This window comes from Phaethon lepturus, unplaced genomic scaffold (assembly GCF_000687285.1).
Source record: "Phaethon lepturus isolate BGI_N335 unplaced genomic scaffold, ASM68728v1 scaffold41646, whole genome shotgun sequence".
NCBI classification, from domain to species: Eukaryota; Metazoa; Chordata; class Aves; order Phaethontiformes; family Phaethontidae; genus Phaethon; species Phaethon lepturus.
Window position 1 is genome coordinate 1 of NW_010544814.1, and position 13,274 is coordinate 13,274.

General features: G+C 40.4%; 1 protein-coding gene across 1 annotated transcript; it reads left to right on the forward strand.

Annotated features, from left to right (window-relative positions):
- Positions 1–659: 659 nt before the first annotated feature.
- Positions 660–12,312, forward strand: DCAF10 (DDB1 and CUL4 associated factor 10). Its single transcript, XM_010288791.1, is given in 7 exon segments — positions 660–747; positions 750–861; positions 6,676–6,873; positions 7,306–7,508; positions 8,327–8,437; positions 9,612–9,757; positions 11,944–12,312. Coding segments are annotated over 7 exon segments (1,227 nt in total).
- The last annotated feature ends 962 nt before the right edge of the window (positions 12,313–13,274 follow it).

Sequence of the window (13,274 nt, forward strand, 5' to 3'; positions counted from 1 at the left end):
TACTTTGCTCACAACTGAGAATTCTATCATGCAGTAGAATTTCAGAGTTGATGCCTTTCCACTTACCCTTGGGTGGCTGTTGTCTTTTTTTTTTTTTCCCCCACCTCCTCTTTCCTGCAACTTTAAGCAAATATCCTCACATGAACAAGGCAGCAGGTTTCATGCCAGGCTTCATTCTTCTTTTTTCTCAGACAGGAACCACTGAGTTTGTGCACTGCACTGCAGTGATGGGACAAATCAACCTCAAGTAACTTCTTAAAAAAACATTGATGTAAATACACTTAACTGTGTGATTTAAATAATGCCACCATTTGATCTATGAAGTACATAGCCATTCAAAAACAACCACCTTGCATGTTAAAAAAAAAATTCAAAAGTAAAAGGTCATGTGGGCTGTCCAGAAAATGCACTCGCTGTGCATTAATTATGCCAGCAGTCAAGCAGAAGAAGACTTATGATCTTTTGAAAAGGAGTTGGAGAAGTTAACTTTTCCAGAATGAAAAAACATACTATTTTCTCCTACAATTTTTGTGTATAAGGTGCTTAAGACTAGGCATCTGCAAGAAAGCAATAAAAAAAAGTATAAACCCTGCTGCGGATTCTGTGCAGTGTAAACAGAAAGCCAAGATAAGTAATGGTGAAGCTGTGTTTCTTTGAGGATGGGGAATGGAGGCTGGCTGGATGTGCACAGCTGTAATTTGTTTTACCAAAAAACAAATGTTACTGTTTTGCTCTACTCCCCTGCAGGTCAGTGTTGACTGTTGCTTGTGAACAGACTGAAGTACTGCTTTTTGACCCAATATCCTCAAAGCACATCAAAACTCTCTCTGAAGCTCATGAAGACTGTGTAAATAATATCAGGTAGGTCAGAAGGAGTAGAAGACCTCATGTTTTGCCTTTAACATAGATGCTTTTCTTACGTCGGCATGGTAAGTTTGTGTTATGCACTTTCTTGGTGAGAATGAGTTTTGTGAAGCCATAAGGCTGCAGATTGCTTTGTGCCAGTTTTAGAGGTGGGGAAGGGCTGGAAAGGGGAAGAGCAAGAATCTGAAAGTGGTGGTGGTATATAATGCTGGCAGGTGGTTTTGTTGATGGAGGAGCTGCAGTTTATGGGAGGGGGAGAGTGTTAAGGTATTATCACCTGTCCTGACTGGCCTTTGGAATGCCCCAAATGAATGCAGTAAATCAGAGCGTAACAAGTAGTATGTGATTTATGTTTGAGGTGCAAGTCCGAGATGATAGCAAGATCAGATATCTATATGAATATGGCTGGTATTTTGAATCGTAAGAGTAATTGCTATAGTTGCATAGAAATTTCCAAACAAAGACTGGCTGCTTTAAATACAGGTATGATACAGAAGAGCTGGGAAAGTGAAATGGCTTCTGCAATTCAACTTAAACTCAGTCTTATGGTTTAAATCCTTTGTCTTTTTCTCAGGATGAAGTGGGAAACAGCGAGCGCGGGAACCTGAATCATCAGTATTTTTGTGATGTAATGTTTTTCCTTTATTTTTAGCTGTTCTGGGTCTCAGGATAGACTTTCACATGTGAACTTAAGACACTTTTTAACCTTGTAGATGATATTGCAGCCTCTCTTCACTCAGATTCTCAAAGCAAAAAAAAAAACCCAACCCAAAACCCAACACACTCCCCCCTCCCCCTGCCCCGTGCAGGAAAACTGTAGAAGCAATCTGAGCATTTCGCCTCAAAGGAGCTGAATGAAGTGTGGGATGCAAATGTCTTTATGCATTCTTCAGGTAACCTGATATTTTTCATAAGCTGCCTGTCCATTTTAGAAGAGACTGAAGTTTTACAGCAGTGAGGTGTGTCTTTTAGAAAAGCTAAAGTAAAAGCTGGGGCTAGCTGACACAATTAGAATAGGAGATGTTGAGAACATCCTTTTTTGTAAGGAAATACAGTTTTTCACATCTTGTGTGCCAGTGGTTTTCTTTTAAACGTGCTTAATTTTTAGGTAAAGCTAGATGAGCCATAAAGCCATGTTACCAAGATATCGGAAGGTAAAGGCAAACCAGATTTACTTTGACTTTTGTACATCCCTAATTCAGTGTCTGATGCTTACATTCAAACTGCTCTTGGTAGGGTTTAAAATCTGGATCATGTTTTACAAAGAGCGTTCTGTTGCAGGCTCCTTGACTGCTTAGCTGTCTCTTTTGCAGTCAGCTGTGCTGGTCTTGAAAATTTATGCTATTTCTTGGTTGAGAACAGCATTGAAACTTCCTGCCACTGTCTTTTCTTATTCAAAGATTCTCTTTTCTTTCCATTTTGGCTGTCTGTGAGGCTTTGTAAGTCTGTTCTTGGGCCTTAAATGTCTTTTCCCTGTGTAGTTTGATTTACATGAAAATACCAGTACTACCTTCAGTTATCTGAGATAACTCTCAGATCTACTTAGTCACCAAAGGTCTTTCCTAGCAGCATACAGTAAACTTTTTGCTTCCCTTTGAAATGCTTCTTACAGCTCTATTTTGTCTTTAAGATAGTGGCATCTTTTCCTGTGTTTTCCTGCATGTCCACATTTGTTTGTTGTTACAAATTTAAGTTACAAGAAACTTAACTATATTCTGTAATGCATGGCTAGTACAGCATTACCTGGAGTATTGTTACTTATTGTTGCTTAATGAGCAGGACCCCAGGCACTATACTACTGCAGAAATTCCTTGTAATAAGCACAGAAAAAAATACCATTACTGCTATGCCATAAAGCACATGCCTCAGAGGTATGTATGAACAGGGAAGCATATAGTGGTCCTCTTCCAGTTGTTGTGGATTTGTGTGTAATCGTCTGAAGCAGACATTTTTTTCCACCTGAATTTGGACAGGTTTTAAGCTTATAACTCTCCGCTGGCAGAGGTTCATGGCACAAATGTGTTTCAAGGAGTACTTAATAGCGTTTCTAAAACTTGCTAGCTTAGTTTGAGGCCCTCTAGGTATTTTTTTTTTTCTTAAGTAGAAAGACAAGGAACAATTAATCTCTCTTTACTTTCTCTGTCAGTCATTTTTATATGCCTGAGTCATACGCACCTTCAATTTGCTTTTTTCAAGTGAATCCTAGCCTACTTGGTCATTCCCTGTATGAATGCTGTTCAGTAACACTTACATTTCCCTGTATTTCTTATGAAACCTGTTTGTGGTGATTGAAGCAGGGTTGCCTGTAGCACCCAAGATAAAGGCAAATGGTGGATTTATACAGGCAAGAGGTGTACGCTGTTTTACTTTTGCCCTGAAAATCTGAAATGTTGGATTCTTCCCGTTGTGGTTGGTTATTTTTCATTTGAGGTGTTGCTATTTTTACATGATGTATCCTGGTTCTAAGCCTAAAAGATAAAATGCTGTTTCTAGGGATAACTTACCACATGCGTCTGTGTAGATCATTCTTGCCTTAGTATTCATGTGCAGCTGCTTCTTGTGTTTTTTGGATAGGTTTTATTTTCCCTTTTATGTCAGATACGGCTTTTTTTTCCAAATGCCTTCATCAGGCATGAATTCCAAACATAAAACAGTATGCTTTACCCTTTTAAAAGTAAGGGCATGCATAAATTGTGTATTTTGCAATTTATGTATGATGAACTTTGATCTGTGTAATGCAAACTAAATAATTTTATCCAGTGATTTTTCTCAGTGAACCAAATAATTTGTCTAAGTATGCTGTCAAAGTCTTGTCTTCACTTGGTGTTTTTAAAAAGTCTTGCATTTGCTTCAGTAACCTCAATTTATTACCTAGTTATGATTTTTAGTGCTGATTCCAGGCCTTCTGTCTGGTTCTGAATGATGGAGTGCTTTTACATCATATAAGTCTGTAATCACTTGAAAGTGGTCAAGCTGCCTCATACTACTTTAGGCAGGAGTGATAGATATGTTGAATTTCGGCTGAAAACCAGAGGTTGTGATCATAAAGAATTACTACCTGAACAGGCCAAGTACTTAACCTGATCAGTGTAGTAAATCAACTAGTATGACCCATGTTATTTTCTACTTCCTCATCTTCTCCCAACATGACATTAGTGACAAGCCTGTCATCTGTTAAGAAAGCAGGAACTGAAGACCTGTTAAGCGCAGAACATACAGAGTGCATATGGAGCACTATGCATGTGATATAAATTTATTGCTGTATAAAAGTGTACTGTAGAACTGCAGATCTGTAAATAGCCTGTGAAATACAGAGCAGTAGGCTTGTTCTTGCAGTCGTTGGAGTTAAACAGAACTTCATTTTATATTGTGATTGAAACTCAAACCACTCAAATCTGTAAATGCACATCTGTATTGCAGGAGTCCATAAATTTGGGCAGCCTGTGCCACTTGTGCAGCTGCTACTTCAAAGATGTTTTGAAATGCTCATCCTAAACACTGCTCTGTACTCGCACTTTGATACGCATACTGCTTTTGTGCTTTTTGTCATGGTTTAACCCCAGCTGGCAACAAAGCACCACGCAGCCACTCACTCCCCCACGGTGGGACGGGGGAGAGAATCAGAAGAGTAAAAGTGAGTAAACTCATGGTTTGAGATAAAGACAGTTTACCAGGTAAAGCAAAAGCCACGCACACGAACAGAGCAGAACAAGGAATCCGTTCACTACTCCCCATGGGCAGGCAGGTGTTCATCCATCTCCAGGGAAGCAGGGCTGCATCATGCATAATGATTTGTTGGAAAGACAGATGCCGTAACTCCGAACGTCCCCCCACCCCTTCCTTCTTCGTCCCAGCTTTATATACTGAGCATGATGCCATATGGTATGGGATATCGCTGGCTGTGCCCCCTCCCAGCATCCCGTGCACCCCCAGCCTTCTCACTGGCAAGCCCACATGAAAAGCTGGACTGTCCTTGACTGCTTAGCAACAACCCAAAACATCAGTACCTTATCAACATTTTCTCTTCCCAAATCCAAAACACAGCCTCACGCTAGCTTCTACGAAGAAAATTAACTCTATCCCAGCTGAAACCAGGACACATTTGAAAAGCCCAACTTCATGTGCCTGCTTCAAACACAGGACCTGTACTGTGGGGAAAGGAGAGGCAGAAATGTGGGAGCAAAAGCCTCTTGCTTTTTGATGGAGACTCCTGAGCCTGTGCAGGTGGTACAAAACCTTTCTGGATGCAGGAGGTCTGCATGGCTCCTGTCTCCGCGGCTGCAGTGAGCAGTGCTCCTGAGGCATTGTGGAGCTAGACAGGCTCTGAAGCAAAAGATGGGCAAAGGTGGAATGAAATTAAGGGCCTGGGGAAATGTGCAAACAGTGGTAGTGTTCACATTGAAATCTAGTACATGTTTTCAAGATAGCAATACTGTGTGTAGTGTAGGTCATGTGGTTAGTAAAGCCAGCCATACATAGTACGGCTAGTCTGCTGGATTAAATCTCTCAGAAGAGCACCATTGTATGTCCTGTGTAAGACCATGGGGCCAGCTTTTCAGTGTGCGCGGTGCATGCCTCAGATGTCTGTGCAGAGTTGCAGGCTCATCACGGAGTGGCAAAAGGTCTGGTTGGAAAGGGCTTCTGGAGATCCGTCTTCTGTAACAGTGCTCTGGTAAGAGCAGGACTTTGGGTTGCCTCAGCAGCACCCCAATAAACCTGGCACTGAGCATTTCCAGCACGGGCAGTTCTGCTGATGTCCATGCCAGGCTGGCTAGCCCAGGCGTTTCTGAAAGCAGGTCCCCATTGATCAACTCTTACCGCGGGCTTTGCAACAAGTGCTGTGTTCTGTCTTGAGAGCTTTTGATCGGGACTGACTACACTGGATGCCAAGTGGCCACGTGTGGCACAGAGCAGCGTCAGGCCTTGTGAAGGTGGAGGCATTCGGGCATTAGCTAAAGGAGGCTTGGACATCGTGTGTTTTGGCTAAGCTAGCAGGATGTGCGCCATACAAAGCAGCAAGGCTTAAAAGCAGTAGGGAGCTTCCAGTAGGAATAACAAAAGGTGATCTTTATTTTAAAAAGCTCCTTTGAGTGCAGAGAGCTTATGTCTGTGCTGGGGAAAAGAAGAAGATTTAGTAGGGGAAGAACGAGGGTGGATATGTGGGTAGAAATGAAGAGAGTAAAGAAAAGCATGGGTTGGTTTAATTGTGAGCTGATTGTGTAGTCTTAAATGAAGGTAGAACTGCTATGTCTTCTGGTGCTGCCTGTCCATAGTAGCAAAAGCATCTGGGAAAAATTGGGAAGATGAAAGGCATAAATTACAAACCATATAGGCTAGCAGACCTCTGTTGCAGGGACTGCCAAACCACTCAATGGAAATATCTTGCCAGTGGTCTAAAAGCTGGCCAGTGCTAGGACATTTGTGTCTTAAAGACTTGATAAGCTTAAAGCTGAGTATTGTGCAGATCGGTAACTGATTTAGTTACCACAGGGATTTTGTGTGAGTGTTTGTTCCACTGATGATTTGGTGGTTGTATGATCTTTACGCGACTCGTTAAAGAAAACTACAACCCAATAAAAAAAACTTCTGCTAGGCTTCTGTGGCTTTACTAGCTTGCTACTACAGATGTACTTCTGGTGCATATCCCAACAGTACTGGTTTTTAATGGAAGTATTTTATTAGTAAATATGCTGTTGTATGTTAATTTTTTTGTGTGGCCACTCTATTTCTATGTTAGTTTAAATTCCTTCTTAAGAATATTTAAACTAGAAAAGGCACTAAGTAGCCACAGTATTTCTCTCCCATTTTCAGGTTTCTAGATAATCGACTGTTTGCGACTTGTTCTGATGACACTACAATAGCACTTTGGGATTTGAGAAAGCTGAACACAAAAGTGTGCACTTTGCATGGTCACACCAGCTGGGTTAAGAACATCGAGTACGATACCAATACGAGATTACTAGTAACATCAGGGTTTGATGGAAATGTGATTATCTGGGACACGAACAGGTATGTGGCTGTGTTTGTGCTCTTAAGTTTCTAGAACACGCAAGGGTAGGGTTCTTTTGTATAAGATGGAAAACCTGCTTCCTTGAACGGTGCTATAATGCATTCTTAAATACTGTGATTAGTTTATAGCCCGTGTCAAGAACTTGCATTACCTTTGTATGGTAATAGTCCAGTAGCTAAAAAGAGAGCCTTTCTTGCTGACATGCCAAAATGTAGTTCTTTTTTGAAAAAAAAAGTAAGTCTTCATTGTTGTAGTAGTATGAAAATGTGACTGTTGCCATTTCATTAAAATCTGACATAAGTAGGACAGTACTCAAAAAAAATTTTCACATGAACAAGGATGCTTGACACATCTTGGACTCTTCTGGAGATTATTAGGGACTTGAGTTGAAGCTAATTGCAGCCATTTCTTGTGCTTTTTTCACTGTCCAGGTGCACAGAGGATGGGTGTCCACACAAGAAGTTTTTTCACACTCGTTTTCTTATGCGAATGAGGCTGACGCCAGACTGTTCCAAAATGCTGATCTCCACCTCCTCTGGATATCTTTTGATTTTGCATGACCTTGACCTAAACAAATCTTTAGAGGTTGGCAGCTACCCCGTTTTAAGAGCTAGGAGGACTACATCAAGTTCAGGTGAATGCTTGTGGAAAAGTCTGTGGCAGCTTCTGTGTTAGAGATGTTTTATGGGATACTCTTAGCTAGCAAAAGAAGGCAGAAGTAGAGTTGGAAGCATTCTGCCAAGGAACTCTTTGGCATAGTAGCTGCTCTGTTGTTCAGGGGTCACACACATCTGTATTATTGAGTGGTATGTTCTGACTTGGGCAAAGCATCTAGAGTGATTTTTGGTATCAAGACTTCAGCACTACAGGATATAGCACATGTAGAATTTTGTTACCTTGAGCTGGCAGTCCCTAATTTTATTTATATACTGTCCTTGGTCCTGTAATAAAAGAAACTTAACACATGTTGAGTGGGCTGACTGTGTGAGCTCCAGCAACAATCGATGACTGTTGTGTGGTGGTGTGGTTGCTCTCGACAGTAGACCTGGAAGAATCACCTGGTCTGAAATTTCACTGCTTGCTTCCTCCTCCTTTGTGGCAGTAACAGAGCAAAGTACCGATAGAAACTCTGCCATTTGGGGTGTCAGCATATAATGGGAGTGGCCTGTGGAAAAATTCATACCTCAGCTTCTAGTAATGACAGTGCATAAGGAGGAAGGAATGCAGCTTGCCTCTTACTCCGGGTAGCGTTTTGTTGTGCTGGCAGTTTATTTGTATGAGGCACAAACAGAAGGGTACTTTTAGACTGTAAACTGAGCTTTGAAAAGTGTTTTCTTAACAAGATGCCTTAGCCTTACCCTTTAGTTAACATTTCTAAAGAGGGTTAAGTGAGGAACATGCATATTAAGTGCGCTGTGCTTAGCTGTTATGTTCACGTGCATCTGTTTGCAGATGTAACTTCATCAGGTTCATCTGGTCCTCGAGCTGTTGGTTCACCTAGTCAACAGAATGATTTAGGTCCGCTGTCTGAGAAACAAATGTCACGGTCCTCCCACCGAGAAGGTAGGAAAAGATTTTAAAAATTTTTTAAAATTATGGACTTTGACTCATTGTATCCAGAAAAGGCCAGAGTGTAATAGTGAAAAAACTGCATTTTTGTCTCTGTGACTTTTAAAAGAATCATGTTGCTCTGACTTCTATTAAACCAATAAAATATCATTGCACACCAAAGTCTGGGGATCTAATGAGGTTTTTCAAGAAATCTGGTAACAGCAACAAGATCTTTATATTGGTACATTATTGTTGTTACATAGAGTTGCTCCCTTTTCCGTGTGCTTTTTTCCTCAAAGAAAGTTTGTGTGAAGGACCTTTAGGGGAAAAAAGAAAAAACAGAGCAGAACATAGCTATATTTTTGTTTTTGTTTTCCTTAATGTTGGGAATACGTATCTGCAGTTTCTCCATAAGGAGTCAATAGCATTGAAAAAGAGCATGCAAACAGGTCTTAAATGTGAACAGAGTGTTTTGTGAAGTTCTGATTACAAACTAAGTCCTACCTAACTGCAGAGCTGTGCAAGCTGATGATCCTGTGATTAGCAGGCTTCTTCTGAATGTAGGATACACTTCCAGAGAGTCAGCATGAACTTGGCAAATTGGTAAATACTTTGTGAATCACATGCCGTTTAGAATAAGTATAGTGTTATATTTTAACTACTCATAGTTGAGAGATCCTCAAACATACTTATGAAAGTAGGAGGCTTATCTGGATGCCAGGGCATGATTTACCTGTGAAAAGCTTTCTAGGGATGAGGGGGAGAAAGGAGGCAAGCTGCATACAGCTGAGCAGACTTTGGAAGGCATTTGGAAAGAATGTCATACAAGTTTGAGAACCAGTAGTTCTTACAAAAAAAACCCCCACGTTTTAGACTTTGTTTTAATAATAATGAAGAGCATATGTGTGGAAAGTTAACTCTGACTTAGTTTACAATAGGAGGTGATTTAATGCAGGTCTTTGAAGGCAAATTTCAAAAAAGCAGCTATTTAAAATCATGACTGAGCCCATTGGTATTCAGTTGTTCGTATAACCTCTTTTTCAACTTATCCTTTCATAAAGGTGCAGTCTTTTCTAGCATTCAGATGCAAGTGTCACGTGTTTGACCTAGTTTCAGCAGTAGACTGAGAGAGGTGAAGATCCATGTACAGACTTCATTGAGACTTACTGTTGACTTGCCCTTCTAGGTGGATCACCTAGAAATAGTCTGGAAGTCTTAACACCAGAGGTTCCTGGAGAAAGAGATCGAGGCAACTGCATTACATCACTACAGCTACATCCAAAAGGGTGGGCTACGCTTCTTCGGTGCTCAAGTAATACAGATGACCAGGAGGTAAAACAAATACGTTTTTTAAAAAAACACGATGAGTAAGATGTATTGATCAAACAACTATATTGAAATTTCCTTGTTTTGGGGTAAATTTGCATTTGAATAAATTAGTTATTTCTGGTTGCAAACACATTAATTTTACACCATGATTATGAAATTTTTTTTTCTTCTTTTAATGCTCTCATATGACTTTGTATCCCACATTCAGTACTCCTGTTGCCCAGCTCTTTCACAGAATACCTTTTATAGCTCACAGCTCTGTTAAAATTTTCAAAAGGTAGTTGTGCTGCCAAATACATGACTTAAAAATTTGTGCCTGCCAAAATATAGGAGGCATGAACTTGGAAAAGCCAGAGTATTAGAGAGTTAGGTACTGGTGAACATGGTTTTAAGTTGAGCAGAGAAGCTGCTCTGAATTCTGCAAGTGCCTTTGGAATCTTTCGTACCTCCATTGGTGCTCCAAGGATGAAGTGCTCCTGCTATGCTGATGAATGCTTTCCAGAAGATGCTCCCACACTGCTGTGCAAAAACCTCATGGCGCATTTCTGTATTTACTTAAAACTGCCGCACCATAGGTCTGAATACGATGAACTTTCAAAGTGCCTTGTTCTCAACTCTCATTCTAAAACTCTGCAACTTAAATATAAAGGGGGTATCAATGATCTTCCTGTCAGAATCCATTTCTGGAAGTAGTGAGTCATAAGACCAGCTACAGCTCATCTGCAGTTTGCACACTTCACTCCCCTAAATACTGCTTTAAAGAAGTAATGGCAGACTTTAAGGCCAATGTTGGATTATGTTTGCCCAGATTCCGTTTGTGAAGTGTCACATAATAGCTGCTATATTGCACTGGGACCCTGTTTTAAGACAAACAAGGAGTCTGTAATGCACTCAGAAATAATGAAAAAACTTCTACCTGGACGGTATACAAAAAGCAAGAGGCTGCAGGTTGTGTTTGGGAACACCTGCTTTTGAAGAAGTAACTTCCAGGTTAACTGAATTTCACTTAAAGCCTAGTCAGAGCCTTCAGAACACGTGAATTCCACCAGATGGTCCTCTTGCAAATACTGTTTTTTTTCCCCAGGATTATTTCAGAATTATTGCTGTGACAGTTGTGCAGACCACTCTTGTTTTCAAGACACAGAGGTTTTATATTTGTTTTCTGAAACCATAAAGAATTCTTTGAATACTTGACCAATAATAAATAGTTTAATTTGGTAGCTGATATAAATTGGGGTTTGTTTGGGGTTTTTGTTTGTTTGTTTACTTGTTTGGGTCTTTTGTGTTTGTTTTTTTAAGAAAGTCACTCTTTGTAGTGGTAACCTCTTACAGATCTGTAGAGGACTGAATGGAAGCTTAGCAGATTTGTTACAAATTTTAGTGTGGGTTCTGTAAACTTATAATCAAACCGCTATACAACACAGAATTTTTTGAAAATGCAAATACTATATTGGGTTAGTTGATACTGGCAGTTGACTTAGTTATAATTTCCCATATTCCTAGTGTCTGCCTTACTCTTTTCTATTAATATTCATTAGTACTGTTCCCTTTATGTTTATTTCAGTAGAATACATGGAACAGAACTAAGAACACTTTTGACTTGTGGCTGCAACTGAATCTTTCTTAGAGCGGTTTTTGCATTTGCTTTGAGATTAGATAATTAGATTACACATTAAAATCCCTGGCTGTCTCACAAGTAACAAGCTGGCTACAGAGCTGTTCATAACATTCCTTCAAAAATCTATTTCCTTCTTGTTTCAAGTTTTCTTTCCTTTTGAAGTGAAGGGCACAAAATGCCAATGGTCAACTGTAAATTACAGTAGGCTGAGTTCTACTTTATTATAGATTTCATTTAAATGTTTATTAAATTAGTGCAGATGCCTGGCCAAAGGGTTAGACTTTGTTCTTTCCAGATAAAAAACAGATTTAAAAGATTGTATCTAGCATCCGTTTAATTAAAAAAGCAGCTTTGATGCTAGACAGCTGTTTTGCTTAAACAGTTCAAAGCAGAGGAGATGCCAAGGAACCAGCATGTTTTCAGTGTTTCACAGTAGATGCTTATCAAAGAGTAGATAAGCAATAGCGTTGGTCATTCCTGTGTTACTCACTTTAACATGCAGCAGGAGGGAATGAGTATTTGCAGTGCTTTACTTTTCTTTCAATGTTCCTTTCTCTGCCTCTCCCTTTAGTGGACTTGTGTCTATGAATTCCAGGAAGGAGCCCCTGTGCGCCCTGTCTCGCCTCGTTGTTCCCTGCGATTGACTCATTGCATTGAAGAAGCCAATGTGGGCCGGGGTTACATCAAAGAACTTTGTTTCAGTCCTGATGGCCGGATGATTTCCTCCCCACATGGCTTTGGGATCCGCTTGTTGGGGTTTGATGCACACTGCAGCGAACTTGTTGATTGTTTGCCCAAAGAAGCCAGTCCCCTGAAAGAAATCCGATCCCTCTACTCTCACAATGACGTGGTACTGACAACCAAGTTTTCTCCAACACACTGTCAGATTGCCTCGGGGTGCCTTAGTGGACGTGTTTCTCTGTATCAGCCAAAGTTCTAGGCTCATCTTGTATCAACAGGACCTTCAGATGTTTGTGGTTTTTACTTCAGTTTAGTTGAAGTGTGTTCTTTCTGAAATCTCTAAATCCAGATAAGATCATAGTTACTATGATCTCTGAACACAACAGTGCAACGAGTTTCCAGCTAGGCACTGTATGCATTCTCATGTTGCATCCACAAGTCTGCTTCCATGTGCTGTGTTTTCAGCCTTCCAAGCAGACTTCTCCTGCTGATCCTGTGCCATCAAGTCATTGTTCTGGTTTGTTTGAACCATAGTACTTGTTGATAATTTCCTTCAATGCAACCTAAGTGGGCTATTTGAAACAAACGTAGAGGCGGGGCAAGGGTAGCAGTTCAGCCAAAACTCTCCCAGGCTCCCTGGGTATGATGCCTCCTTGTTCCAAAGGAGCTGCGCTCCCTCACGTACGCTTCCTTGGCGTTTTCTGTTGCTGAAACTATTATATGGTGATTATTAGATAAAGAGCTGCTTTTCTACATAACTAACACGATTTAGTAACTGTCACAAAAAGAGAAGAAACTTTTGTTTTTGTTTATATATTAAGTTGGTTGTTTGTGATTGGCTTGAAAAAGGAGTCAACTTTCTGTAATAGTTTGCTGCAGTTAAAATGTTTGGTTTTCTATGATTGTATATATTGTGTTTATTGCCAGAAGGAGGAGATTCTGGACAGAGATGTAGCTGCATTTTTCACTCAGAGAATTTAGTATGAAAAGGCTGGGGCAGGGAAATGGGCATTGAATGGGTAAACACCCTGCCCTGTCACGACTGCAAGCAAACTGTTTGGATGTTTTGTACAATGAGGGTGTTCTTGGTCAGCCTCTCTTGGGCATCTTTGACTCCTCAGCCACCAGTGTTTGTGTTGTAGGGAGCTTTCTGCGTCAGTAACATAAATCTTCATCCCACATTTGAAACTTAACTGCAGAATCTTCTGCTGATGTTAAGGC